Source organism: Ictidomys tridecemlineatus, chromosome 11, assembly GCF_052094955.1.
Source record: "Ictidomys tridecemlineatus isolate mIctTri1 chromosome 11, mIctTri1.hap1, whole genome shotgun sequence".
NCBI classification, from domain to species: Eukaryota; Metazoa; Chordata; class Mammalia; order Rodentia; family Sciuridae; genus Ictidomys; species Ictidomys tridecemlineatus.
Window position 1 is genome coordinate 114,461,276 of NC_135487.1, and position 14,793 is coordinate 114,476,068.

General features: G+C 34.9%; 1 protein-coding gene across 1 annotated transcript; it reads right to left on the minus strand.

The window, feature by feature from the left end:
- Window positions 1-12,434: 12,434 nt before the first annotated feature.
- Window positions 12,435-13,379, minus strand: LOC101973907 (putative vomeronasal receptor-like protein 4). Its single transcript, XM_005342584.2, has one exon. The coding sequence runs from the start codon at window positions 13,377-13,379 to the stop codon at window positions 12,435-12,437; it is 945 nt and encodes a 314-aa protein (XP_005342641.2).
- Window positions 13,380-14,793: the final 1,414 nt, after the last annotated feature.

Consider the following 14,793-nt stretch of genomic DNA (forward strand, 5'->3'; position numbering starts at 1 on the left):
TTTGACGCATCAGTGAATATAGTTGGAGTATTCATGATAGGTGTTTTTCTTGTCATTTTTGAAAAAATTACAGGATGCAATGACAAAAAAGACAATAAAGGGTTAGATGGTAAGTGGTTATCAAAAGAAATATTAGATTTGCACATGATTATTGCCCAAGTATTTAACTCATTAGCTAACTCATCAATTTGATCCATAATATATGGAGTAATAATTTTATTGGGACAAATTCCAAACACTCCCTTTGTGCTTTTATTCCTTTGAGTATTAATTGTCCTACAGCCTCAGGATACCTGGTAAGAATAGTGTTAGGAGAATAAGATAAATGTGAAGTAATAATTTTATTGGGGTAAATTCCAAACACTCCCTTTGCTGCTTTTATTCCTTTAAGTATTAATTGTCCTACATCCTCAGGATACCTAGTAAGAATAGTGTTAGGAGAATAAGATAAACGTGTCCACAATAATGGACCTTCTTGCCAAAATACTCCTGTAGGAATATTTTTTTGTTGGTAGTACAATAAATAATAAAGGTAAACTTATATCAATTCTATCCAAATGAATATTTTCCAGATGTGTTTCAATGATTTTTAATGCCTTTCTTGCTTCAGGCATTAACATTCAGGGTGAATTTGTATCTGATGGACCTTTTAGGATATCAAATAAAGGTCCTAACTCTCCTGTTGGTATGCCTAGATAAGGCCTTATCCAATTTATGTGTCCTAATAACTTTTGAAAGTTGTTAAGTGATTTGAGTTGATCTACTCATATTTGAATTTTTGGTGGATGAACTATGCTTGAGGACAATAGAACTCCTAAATAATTAATTGGGAAATTTAATTGTACTTTATGTATTACTATTTCTAAATTATAATTTTTTAATAAGTTTGTAAGTGTGGCATAACATTCTAGCAATGTGTTTCTATCTTTGTGTGCTAATAATACATTGTCCATATTGTGAAATATTTGTAGTTCAGAATTTTGATTTCTAAGTGGCTGGATTGCTTTGTTAACATAAATTTGACACATAGTTGGGCTGTTAGCCATCCCTTGAGGGAGTACTTTTCATTCATATCTCTGATCAGGACCTTCATGATTCAGTGAAGGGATAGTAAATGCAAAACGTGGACTATCCTCATGATGAATTGGAATTGAGAAGAAACAATCTTTAATATCTATAGCTAACACATACCAGGTTTTTGGCAAAGCAGACAATTGGGGAATCCCCGATTGAGCAGGTCCCATAATAACCATCTCATTATTAATGGCTCTTAAATCTTGCAATAATCTCCATTTACCAGATTTCTTTTTGATGACAAAAAATGGGAGTATTATGGAAAGATATGGAAAGTTGTATATGTCCCTCCACTAATTGTTGTTTGACCAGATCATGGGCTACTTTTATCTTTTCTTTAGTCAGGGGCCACTGAGGAACCCATACTAGTCTTTCTTATTTCCAAGTAATTTTTATTGTCTCAGTGACCCCTTCTGAAAACCCAATCCATGTCTATTTATTCCTTGATCTATTGGAATTGGTGCTGCTATACCTTGTTCTTTTTCTCCTAATCTTTTTTCTTTCCTAAAACCTTGTCTAGCCCTAAGAGTGGGCACATTTGGATTTATGTTATTTGTTATTGTCAAACCTAGTTGATCTAGGATATTATAGGAAGATGATACATATGGTTGTATAGTTCCTTCAAATCCTTCAGGATCCTTCCAATCTAATACCATTGCACTTCTATGGGGATTAGTTGCTACTCCTAGGCCTTGAAGCATTTGAGTGGCCTGTTGTAATGCCCAATGTTTCAGCCATTCTTGATGAGATATGATGCTAATGTTTGCACCTGTGTCCAGTAGCCCATTAAATTCATGTCCTTGAATATTTAGTTTTAGCCTTGGGCGAGAATCTAAATTTAAAGACAGCATAGCCCAATCTACACCTGTTGAGCCTTATCCCCTGGAACCTCTTTCTACAGTATGACTGGAAAATTTATCATGCAGGCTGGGTATTATTAATAACTGTGCTATTCTATCTCCTGGTGACATTACTGATATACCCTTTGGAGAACTGGGTCTAATTTTTATTTTATCTTCATAATCGAGATCTATTACCCAAGGACTTATCGTAAGTTTTTTTAGAGTAGAATAACTGTGTCCAAACAATAAGCCTACTGTTCCTTAGGGAAGAGGTCCTTTTACTCCTGTGGGAATGATTTGAACTTCCATCTCTGGAATTAGTACTGCTCTGGTGGAGGTAGATTGGATTATTGAGTTTTATAATATTTTTGTTCAGCTTTTGTTTGGAGGATCTATGCAGTGGTAAAAGAGGTGTGTTAAAGTAACTCAGAATTATTGTGTTGAGGTCTAATTGACTCTTGAACTTGAGAAGAGTTTGTTTGATGAATGTAGCTGCTCCATTGTTTGAGGCATATATATTTATAATTCTTTTGTCTTGTTGGTGAATGGTTCCCTTGAAAGTCTACTTTATTTGGTATGAGGATAAAAACCCTTGCTTCTTTCTGCAGTCCATGTGAGTTGTATGATTTTTCCCAACCTTTCATTTTCAGTTTATGGATGACTTTTTCTATAAGATGAGTTTTTTTTTTGGAGGCAGCATATTGTTGGATTTTTTTTTTTTAAATCCCATCTGTCAGTCTATGACTTTTGATTGGTGAGTTTAGGCCATTAACATTCAGGGTTATTATTGAGACATTATTTTTATTACCAGGCATTTAAAAAATTTTTGGTATTTAACTTGACTTGGTTTTATCTTTGATTAGCTTTTCCTTTAGTGTAATACCTCCCTCTGCTGATTTTCATTGTTGTTTTAAATTTTCTCTTCATTGAACATTTTGCCAAGAATATTTTGTAGTGTAGGTTTTCTGGGTGTAAATTCTTTTGACTTTTGTTTATCATGAAGGATTTTATTTCATCATCAATTCTAAGGCTTAATTTTGCTAGATATAGATTCCAGGTTGGCATCAATTTTCTTCAAAACTTGATATACGTTTTCCTAGAATCTTCTAGCTTTCAGGGTCTGGGTTGAAAAATCTGCACATAACCTAATTGGTTTCCCCCATATGCAATCTGATTATTTTCTCTTGTGTCTTTTAATGTTCTCTCATTATTCTGTATGTTAGGCATTTTCCTTATAACATGTATTACTGTGGACCTGTTGTGAATTTGTACGTTTGGTGTACTGTAAGCCTCTTGTATTTGATTTTCCAATTTATTCTTTGTGTTTGGGAATCTTTCTGATATTATTTAATTGAATAGATTTTTTATTCCTTTGGTTTTGTAACTCTATTCCTTTCTGTATCCCAATAACTATTAAATTTGGCCTTTTTATGCTTCCTCACACTTCCTGAATGTTCTGCTGATGATTTCTTAGCATATTCACTATGTGGTCTACCTTCTTCTCAAGTTATACATTTTGTCTTTATTGCTTGAGGTCCTGTCTTCCATGTGGTCTAATCTGTTAGTAATGCTTTTTATTGAGCTTTTAATTTGGTTTATTATTTCTTTCATTTCAAGGATTTTTTTTCAGAACCTCTATCTCCTTATTGAAGTAATCTTTAGCTTAGTGTATTTGCTTATGTAGCTGCCTCTATATGCTGTCTTATATGATCCTTTAACTCACAGAACCTTCTAATTATGTACATCCTGAACTCCTTATTTGTCATGTTTTCTACTGTGTTGACCATGGCTTCTAATAATGTAGTATCTTGATTTGTTTGGGGCACTTTCTTTCCTTGTGTTTTTATGTTGTCTGTGTGTCTTCCCTTCTAGCTCTGTGGATCCATGATGTTACCAATTTTACATTATATGCATATAGTGCCCTTACAGGGTCCCTGTTTTCAGGGGAGGAACAATATTAACAGATCCCAATACAAACAATATACAAACTTAAATCAAATAGTTGCTATTAAGACGTTTATGGTTTGGTCACAATATACAGAAATGTTGAGTTCAATTGTTATCTAAAATATAAACAATAGGTTTGCAAAGATTTAGGTGTAGGTTGAGATGTTGAAGTGGAAGGAGGTGAGGAGATAGAGTTATTAGATCTTAGGAAGTATGAAAAAGAATCCAAAGCAGATGGTTAGTAGCAGGAGAATAGAGAGAAAGTGATTTCTGGGAACAGGTAGAAGGTGAAAGTTCTTCTCAGTTATCAATTATAAGAAATGCCATGTTTATTGTTTTCACTTTTATCTCAAACCAATATACTAGAAAAATATCACCTTTGTCAGAATTATCTGAGACATCCTTTACATAAAATGTGTTTTTCAAGGTGTGCAGCTGCTGAGGAGTAGGAACTGAGGTTTCCTTTAGTTCCTTTTTTATATGTTTCTGGGTATTTGTTGGGACATGTTTGAAAATCACATTGAATGACAAGGTTTGCTAAATCAATTTCTTACATACAAACAGTGCATTCAGAGATTTGATGTATGCACAATACTTCACTTTCTGGGTCTCCATATTACTAATAAGAATGATGGAATAAGTGCTTTTAAGGATCTTTCCTGATTTTTCCAATCATATCAAAATACATTTTGAAAGTAACCCAGAGTTATGAAGAGTCTATATTCTTGACATAATGCATATAAACTAGTGCAAAAACCATATAACAAATGATGAAGAAATGTAAGTGGCCCATTCCAGGCCAGCCAGAGATCTCCAATGTGAGCTGTGCATATCCATGTGAGCAGGATAAAGAGCATGATAGATTTGTGGATTATAAAGCTGAAACCAATGAGTGATGGAAATAGCAGTGCTCATTGCTGTTTGGATATTACTACACATAGGTGTTTTGTGAAGTAGGAGAACACAAGACAGTGCTGTAGGGTTAGGAGAAGAAAAAATAAGAGGAGATCTGTCACAAACACAATATGGAAATTGGGTGGAAAGACAAATGTGAATCCAAGATGTGTTTTTGGAGAAAAGAACAAAGCAATTAAGCAATTTATTAATGAAGCAATTCATAAGTTCTCTTTATTCTCAGCAGAAGGAAATAGGTTACATATACACTCAAAATAAATGCAATAAAACTTTTTTTCTAATGAAAATAATATAATATAAACCTGTGGTCCAGGTGTTGTTATCAGACCTGTCAGATTCAACCTGTCACACTGCAGCTGCCATGTCCATTTCCAGGAATGTAAAAAGACTTTCCTCCAAGAATAAGGTTAAGAATAATTGGAAGTCCTCTCAGATACCTGGACACTCTTTGGATGGTGTCAGAGTATACTTTAGTTGTGACAACCATGGCAACACATTTAATTAGCCTTAGATTTTGATGGCTTTGAAGTAGGTACCCAGGCCTTTGAGTCTCCTTCAGGTCATCAATCCATGTTTCCTAAGTTTATGTCATCCTGCTACCAATGCCTTGAGGCAGATATTTGGGAACCAGGTCAAGAAACATTTTCATTATTTAGTTCTAGTTACCGTATTGTTCTCCTTCAAAATTATTAATACCCTGATCATGTGCTTAACTTACCTTCCATGAATGCTCACAGATAAAGCTTATGATCATTCAGTAAGTGGATTCAAAGTTAACCTGAAAAATATTTTTGTGAAGAAAGTTTTAAATTGAGAACATCACCATTTGAGATTTGGGAGGTAGAAGTAGCAAAAAATCCTTTATAACATAAAATATTTCTGATGAAAAGAGAACATGCTTTTTCTGTAGAGTATGATAAACTACTTCTATAACAAAAATTATGTGAAAATAGAGTAAAGGAAATATACATAGGCATTAGTTACTTTCATATGAGTCAAATATTCCTCAGTATTTAAGGAATCATGAGATATGCAATAAGATGATGTTAATTTCTGTGTCTTTTCTCAATGTTAATATATTGGTACAGAAGAATGGAAAAGCCTATAGATCATCTGGGAGAAGATGGAAATTTCAGAAATGTATTATGTATCAAGAAAAAAATATTTTCTGTCTTCAATAGGTGTAAAATATCACAAGATAAGTAAGACTGTGATTGCCTATATCAATATCACAATGTCAAGCCATGAAAACATACTTTTATCACATATTTATTTTACTATTATATGTCTTCTTGAATTTGTAGAATAGTTTTAAGCTTAGAAGTTGTCTAAATTTCAAATAAAATCTATGTTGCAGTGAAGAGGAAGATAAAGTCAGTCATATTTATGAAACCAGAACACTTTTTTATAGATTAAGTGTCATATACCTCAAGTAAGTACACATTGTGTTTATAATTTGAAGTTATGATTAACAAGAAGATTATTACTAGGCAGAATTTTTGCAGGTATGTGTTTGAGTTTATAAATTGCCAAAGGAGGATTTTAAACATTTTAATTTCTAGATATTTATGTAAGACTAGATGTTACTGGACTTTTGAAGTATTATTACTTGTGAGTTTTTATGATGAAAAAATTCTGTAGATAATTTAATTATGTAAGATAATATTATGTTCATAGTATAAACTGTAGTAATATTGCAAATAATAACAAATACAAAATTTGCACAAGTTAAAATGCTATTAATGTTCAAGCAAGTTATTTAACATGTTGGAAATAAACACCTGTGTCCTGGATGTGATGTAGGAAGAGTCAAACTTGAAAACGCCTTCCTCCAGCACCAACTCAGGATCCTCCTCTGCTTCCTCATCTACTAAGATTTGGAGCTGAGGCTTCCAGTGTGAGGTTATATGGACAGATATCTTTAACTTGTCTCAGTAGGCTGGTGATCTTAGTTTACAGCTGAAGTCTGGCAGTACCTGTTTTACACTAGGCAGAGAGGGAGTGCCCAGTGGAAAAGAGAAAACATTTTCCATGCTCAGTGATGAACAAGCACCATCTGGATGAAAACTTTTTGTTTATAATTTTCCAAGGAAATGACCCTGGGTTTTTATTGGGCACCAATCATAACAAATCACTTGATAGCCTCCCATACATTCCAAATGGGTAGGACCTATCATAAAATATAGCATAGTAAGAAAGGTATTTAATGATTTTTAATGTAAATACTTTTGAAATATATATTTCTGAAGTGTGTCTACTGAAAACAGTTCAGAGTAAGAACACCCATTACCAATTTATGTAGCTCACAGTGAGGTTTGAGTTCTAATTGCCTCTCTGTTCCAGTGTCTAAGACTTGTATGCACCTTGAGTTACCTTTGTGCAGGGTGTGAGATGTTTAATTTCATTTTGCTACATATGAATTTTCAGTTTCCCTAGCACCATTTGTTGAATAGGCTATCTTTTCTCCAATCTTATGTTTTTGGTGCCTTTGTCTAGTATGAAAGATGACCATATTCATGTGGGTGTGTCTCTGTGTCTTTTAGTTTGTACCACTGGTTTACATGTCTATTTTGGTACCAATCTCTCTCTCTTTCTCTCTCTCTCTCTCTCTCTCTCTCTCTCTCTCTCTCTCTCTCTGTGTGTGTGTGTGTGTGTGTGTGTGTGTGTGTCTGTGTGTGTGTCTGTGTGTCTGTGTGTTCACTATGGCTCTGTAGTATAGGTTTAGTTCTGGTATTGTGATGCCCTTTACTTCACTCTTCTTGCTAAGGGTTTTTTGTCCATTCTGGGTCTCTTATTTTTTAAATGTATTTCATGATGCTTTTTCTAGTTCTTTCAATAGTGTTATTAGGATTATAGTAGGAATTGCATTAAATATAAATAACAGTTTTGGTTATTTATATTTAATGCAATTCTGTCTATATTAACTCTGTCTATCCATGATCTGGGAAATCTTTCCAATTTATGAGATCATGTTCAATTTTTTTCTGTAGTGTTCTATAATTTTCATTGTAGAAGTTTGTCATCTCTTTTGTTAGAATCATTTCCAAGTATTTTTTTTTTTTTGAGGAAACTGTGAATTGGATGGTTTTCTTAATTTTTCTTGCAGTTGATTCATTGCTCATGGATATAAATGCATTTGACTTATGGGTATTGATTTTATATTCTGCTACTTAGCTGAATTCATTTAGAAGTTTTCTGGTGGATTATTTTGGATATTCTAAATATAGAACCATGTCATTGGCAAATAGTGATAGTATGAGTTCATCTTTTCCTTAACATATCTCTTTAATTTCTTTCATCTGACTGCTCTAGTTAGAGTTTCAAGGAGTATGTTGTATAGAAGTAGTGAAATATGTCATCCCTGGTTTTTTTACAGTTTTTTAGAGGGAATGGCTTTTATTTTTCTTCATTTACAATGCCGTTAGCTTTGGGATTTAGCAAAGATGGATTTTACAATGTTGAGATATGTTCCTACTATCCCATATTTTTTCTAGTGTTTTAAAAATAAAGAGGTGGTGCATTTTGTCAAATGATTTCCAGTATATATTGAGATAATCATATGATTCTTCTCTCTAATCTATTGTTGTGATGTATTTATTGATTTCCCTATGTTGAACCAACTTGCATCCCTGGGATGAACCACACTTGATCATGGTGCACTATCTTTTAAAAACATTTTTGTATGTAATTTGTCACAATTTTATGGAGAACTTTTGAATCTACATTCATCAGACATATTGATCTGAAGTGTATCTACTCAAAAAAACCCCATTAAAATCCTATTAAAATGCCAATAACATTACTTACAGAACGACAAAAAACAATCATGAAATATATTTGAAAAAAAATAAGAGACCCAGAATGGCCAAAGAAATCCTTAGCAAGAAGAGTGAAGGAGGAGGCATCACTATGCTAGAACTTTCTTTCCTTGACATGCCTGTTTTGGTTTTATAATCAGGTGATACTCACTTCATAGAATGAGTTTGGAAGTATTCTCTTCTTTTCTATTTTATGGAATAATTTGAGGAGTATTGGTCTTCCTTCTTCTCTAAAGATCTTGAATAACTTGGCTGAGAATCCTTCTGGTCCTGGACTTTTTTTAGTTGGTAGGCTTTTGATGTCGTCTTCTATTTCATTGCTTGAAATTGATCTGTTTTTATTGTGTATGTTTTCCCTATTCAGTTTGATTAGATCATGTCTCTACTCTAGAAATTTGTCAGTGCCATTGAGATTTTCTATTTTATTGGAGTATATAGTTTCAAAATAGTTTCTAATATCATCTAAATTTCAACAGTATCTGTTGTGATATTTCAGTTTTCATCAGGAATGTTTGTAATTCATGTTCTTGCCCTTCTTCGTTTTGTTAGGGTGGCTAAAGGTTTATAAATTTTATTTAGTTTTTCAAAGAATCAGCTTTATATTTTATCAATAGTTTCAATCATTTTATTTGTTTCAATTTAATTGATTTTAGCTCTGGTTTTAATGACTTCCTGTCTTCTACTACTTTTGATGTTGTTTTCTCTTTTTATAGAGCTTTGAGATGTAATATTAGGTCATTATTTATTGACTTTTTATTCCGTTAATGAATGAGCTTAATGCAATGAACTTTCCTCTTAGCTCTGCACAATTACTTCTTTTTAATGTGTTTCACACCCTAGTTTACATAAATTATCTTGCTGAATTTGTCTCAAAGTTTGTCAGTTATCTAGAAGAACATTATTGTTATTTTATTTGTTATCTAGTGGATTTGAGATGCATTTTTTTGGTACCTGAAACTTAAGCCAGAGTTGCTTAATCTGTGAGTCACATCCCAAGACAGTGTTTATGTTTTATTTAGAGACAGGGTTTGGGAAAGTTTTTTAGTATCTTGCTAAATTGCTGTCTGGCTTTGAAATCTCAATCCTCCTCCCTCAATATCCCATGCCACTGGGATTTTAGTTGTGCTACACTGCACCTGGCTCTCAGATGGACTTTTTAAAATGTTATTCCAGATCTTTTTCTCTTTAGCCTGAATATAGTGAAGTGACATTGGAACAAACTTTCCTTGGTATTTAAGGTAATATTGGCTATAGTTCAGGGAGCTAATTGTTACTCATGTTTGAGTGGAGACTGAGTCAATGTCCTTGGGTATGTAAGGTACTGGTTTCCTATATAAAGCCTTTGTTTACTGTCCTCTCTAAAGAGATTAAAAATTGTAACAATAAATTTGTTGACCTAGTTGGTAGGTAAGTGTGAGAAAGAAGCTCAAGTGCTCATCCCAAAGGATGGACAGAAAAACACAAAACTATAGCATAAAAGTGAGGCTTTCACATATGGTGTTGTAGGACCTGGGAGGGGCGCACCTAGAGCAGTTACAATCAGCCTTTGTCAGTAGTGCATAAGGTCCTTCCCTGGTTTCCTCAGTGCTGTGAGTACTGGGGACATACAGTCTTCTTGAATGTTGCTCAGGTTTTACTGTCTCTATTGGAGGGTCCCTCCTCACTTGTTGTCTTATGGAAGGAAGGCCTTCACAGTAGATCCATGTGTGTCAAGCATTTCCTTCACCTCCTTTTTGTCATGGGGCTGTAAATCTGTCACATTCAGATGTAACCTGCTGGTAACCATTGGTTCTATTTCCTCATTGGCTGATCTTCTCATTTCCTCAATGATTTTGGAACTAAAGCTGAAACACTATATTTTGAAAATGGACCCCGGGACTTTCTATTTATCATAAAAGGACCAAGAAAACATCACAGGAAAATACAGGAAAAAGAAGACAGGTTTGTTGTGGGTCATGAATTCCTAGGACATAGGCATCTTTGTTACGATTAAGGGCCATCCAGGCATAACTTACAGCTAAGTCTGAGATTTTCCTTCAAGAATGTTCTTTTTGTTTTAGAGATAGGCATGGTTTTTCTTTTTTTTTTTTTCTTTTTAGAGGAGAAGGGGAGAGAGAGAGAGAGAGAGAGAGAGAGAGAGAGAGAGAGAGAGAGAGAGAGAGAATTTATTTATTTATTTTAGTTCTCGGTAGACACAACATCTTTCTTTGTATGTGGTGCTGAGGATCGAACCCAGGCCGCACGCATGCCAGGCGAGCGCGCTACCGCTTAAGCCACATCCCCAGCCCCTAGGCATGGTTTTTCTAAAACAGGGTTACTGATATAGGGTAATTTATAGAAAGGAGGTCCCATATGCCTACTCCCCACACATTCTTCCTGTTATTTACATCTTGCATATCTGTGTTACATTTTTTTTATTAGAGAACCAATATGATTCCAAGATCATTTAAAAATATCCTGTTTAGTGGAGATGATATTGATCAGAAGTAGATTGGTTGTCTATCACACAATGAGGCAATGGGTTCTAGTCTCTGCACTTAAAAATGAATAAGTAAGTAAATAAATAAATAAGTAGGTTGGTAGCTAGATAAATAACATGTGCAATTTACTGACCTCTACTGTGTTGTGGTGGACTCACCACCTCTATCTTGTTCCTGATTTTTAAATTACCACAAATGCAAACCATGTATCCATTAAGTGATTACTTTCACTTACTCTCTGTTTCTGAGACTATCTTTTCTAGTTCTGTCTGTTGGATTTCCACATTCTATATATTTCAAATATATGGAGACATAAAATATGTGATTTTTGTGTCTAATTGGTTTACTTATATTTTTGAGGTTCATCCATGTTGTAGCATGTATCACCATCTCATTGTTATAAGTCAATAATAATCTACCTTACATGTATATGTTCTAACTCACATAGTTTATTTATGCATCTGTTGGTGGACATTTTGATACTTTTCAACTTTTTGCTAGCTTTAGTGGTGCTTTTGTGAACATACATGTATAAGTGCTTGAGTTTCTGTTTTCAGTTTATTTGGTAAACACCTTGAAGTGGAAATGGTGTATATGGATTTTTAATGAAAAAAAATATTTTTAATGAAAGATCAAACTATTTTCTATGCCTACTGTATAACTTTTAATTTCTATCATAATTGGTTATGGATTCATATTTCTCCATATACTTTTTGAAACCCTGTCTCTAGTAGACCAGTGTGAACATAAGCTCACATTCTTCCTGCCTCAGCCTCAAGAGTAGCTGGGATTACACCTGTGCACCACTGCTCTGCCCAGCTAAGATTATGTTTTATATGGTATTGGGGATTAAACCCAGGGGTGTATTTCCCAATTATTTTTATTTGTATTTTAATACAGGGTCTTGCTAAATTGGCTGAGGCTGGGTCCTAACCCATGATCCTACTGCATCAATGGCCCAGGTTTGTAGAATTATGGGTGTGTGCCACCATTCTTAGTTCAAAAGAATTCTTAAGAATGAGTGCAATTTAATGCTTGCAATTTTAAGCAAAGGAAGGAAGCATGTACTTCTAATAGACATTCTCTTAAAGAACATTTAAGAAGTGTAATGCAGGAAGAAAGAAAATATGCCCAGAATGAAGGTCTGAGACAAAAAGTAAATGGAATAAATAGTAGAAGTATATTAAACTGCAAATGAAGACCCTGATGCCAATGTAGTGAAAAATTATTCACAGGGTTCTTGCTGGCCAGATATGTTATTTTGACACAACAGAAAGTGTAGAATCCTAGCTTAATATTTTCAGAGTGAAAATTTTATAAAACAAAGAAAATTTTTCTAATAAGAGTGGAAAAATGCTCTAGATAAGTTTTGTCAGAAGGTGACTCTTCTTCCCACATGTAAGTTGAGTAATTTTTGTTATTTGAGTATCAGCAGCAATCAGCACCAAAGGACTGACTGTGCCATAGCCATTAGCCACAAGCATCTGGACACACACCAGGATGGCATTATTAGTCCATGTTAAGCCTATGGCCACTGAAATGAGGGAGTCTGCACAGTACAGGACGGCAAAGCAGCAGATCAGCAGCAGGATGCTCTGAGTGGCCCTTTGTTCTGGAGAAGATTTTGGAGAGAACCTGGAATTGCGAAGATGCTGGGACCGCTGTGTGTGTCTGTACAAGAGAAGGACCATGTACCCACTGGAGAGAACCATGAGTCCCACGAAGAAGACATCCCTGCATGCCAGCAAGGTGAGAAAGAATGGTCTGTGGATGTGGCTTATGGGCAGGTAGGAACAGCATTCAGTGACAAATAGAAGCCCAGGCTGGGTATTATTGGATGTGGCCACAGTGTAGAAAAGCAGGTTGCTGTAGGTGGACATGGTGAGGACCCACAAGAAAAGAAATAATGCTAGGATGGGATTTTTGGATTTCAGTTTGAAGTGGGCCAACCAGGAGCCACTGGGACTGATGATGATGGCCTGAAGCACACTCAGGACACAGGTGGTGCAGATGGAGAGTCCCCTCATGACCTTGTTCAGGAAGACAAGGATTTTGCATTTGAAGTCACCTGGAATGTCCTGTGTTTCCCAAATGTCTGCAGATACCAAAAGGCCCATGGTGAGGAGCATGAGGATGTGTGTTAGAGCCAGGTGGGTGACAGGGAGGTCAGTGAGCCTGGGCTTGTGGCCCACAAGGACAGCAGCAGTGTGGAGGCAAAGCAGAAAGGTGTTTGCTGCAATCCCAATGGAAGCCTGGGGATAGAAGGCATTTCTTATGGCAACATAACTGAACTGTTGGTCCATCTTCATGGGATTTTAGAGCAAATGTTTCTGAAAGGAAATAAAGTACTACAGTAGTGTGTGTGTGTGGAAGCAGTTGAATTTTTATTGACAGGCTTTCAATTATCAACTCATACTTTTTGTTTTCTAGAATTATAACTTATCAAAATAGTTCTATGTAAATATGACTATTTCTGATTGCTAATTTTAATATCAAGTCAAGGCCTGGGGTGTGGCTCTGGGTTGCAGGCTGGCCCACATTCATGAAGCACTGGGTTCTGTCTACTACACTATAGTCAATATGTTTATCAGCATCACTTGTTTCTCTAAGAAGTTACTTTTTAAAAAATCTAAATGTCACTTTATGGTATATCCATTTAATATATTTATCTGAAAGCTTGTAGTACCTTCTGTGCTTTTGTGGATGTCATTAATTACATTATGTGATGGATAGATTTAGTTACTTTCCTATTTTCCCTGCAGATTTCCTATTTATGATAAGAGGGCAGATACCTCCTCAGTTAACTTTCTATCTGTAAGATCCAAATCAGTGCTCCCCATATAGACATTGTTCACCAAAGACTATTGATGTACATCCTGGACAAGGGGAGATAGGAATCTTCCAGGAGCAATGTCTCAAGGGACCCATTCTCATGGTTTATTTATGGAAGTTCAGGACCCTGAGGGATTTAGTAATACGTATCCTGAACCTAGCAGCCTTTGTTTAACTGAGGCCCTCCACTTATTAGCTAGGTGAACATTGTCAGTCAATTAACATTATGAACAAAATTGAATAAGGAAAAATCATTTTTTTCATAGCATTTTTGGAGTAAATAAGTAAATATATGAAAATCATTTAGAAAATGCTTGACATGTATGGAGTAGTATAACAGTGTTAATTATTTATTCATTTTTTATCACCACCTAACTTTGGCTTGGGAGAGTTTATGTAGCACAGTAAATATTTCATATCTGAGAGAAGAAAAGCCTACCATAACATTGGCTTCCTCTGGCATATTTTTATCCTTGGATACTCAAGGAATTCTAAGTTTAAAAACAATTGTTATTTTCTCAGGGAAGAACTTCAGATATTTCCACATTCAAAATGCATTATGTGGAGACAGTTGTTAGGGCCTCTTTTTCAATTATCAGTAAATAAATGCCATATCCTATGCTTTCATTTTTTTCTCATACCTGTGTATTAGAAGAGAAAATAGATCCTTTCTCAGAATGATTTTGGGCATCCTTTAAGGAAAATGACTTACACAAAGTATTCAGTCATATCCTGAAATATGTTTAGAGGATCCTGTGTAAGAACTGAGTTCTTCACATCTCCTTAGATTAGTCTGCAGGAACAAGGGTAAAAATTACACTGAATGATAGGGCCATGATTTAAATCCAGGCATTTTACTCAGTTGCTTTAACATAAGTAATTAAT

Coding starts and splice junctions, on each gene's coding strand:
- LOC101973907 (XM_005342584.2), bottom strand. CDS start 13,379: ATGGACCAACAGTTCAGTTATGTTGCCATAAGAAATGCCTTCTATCCC.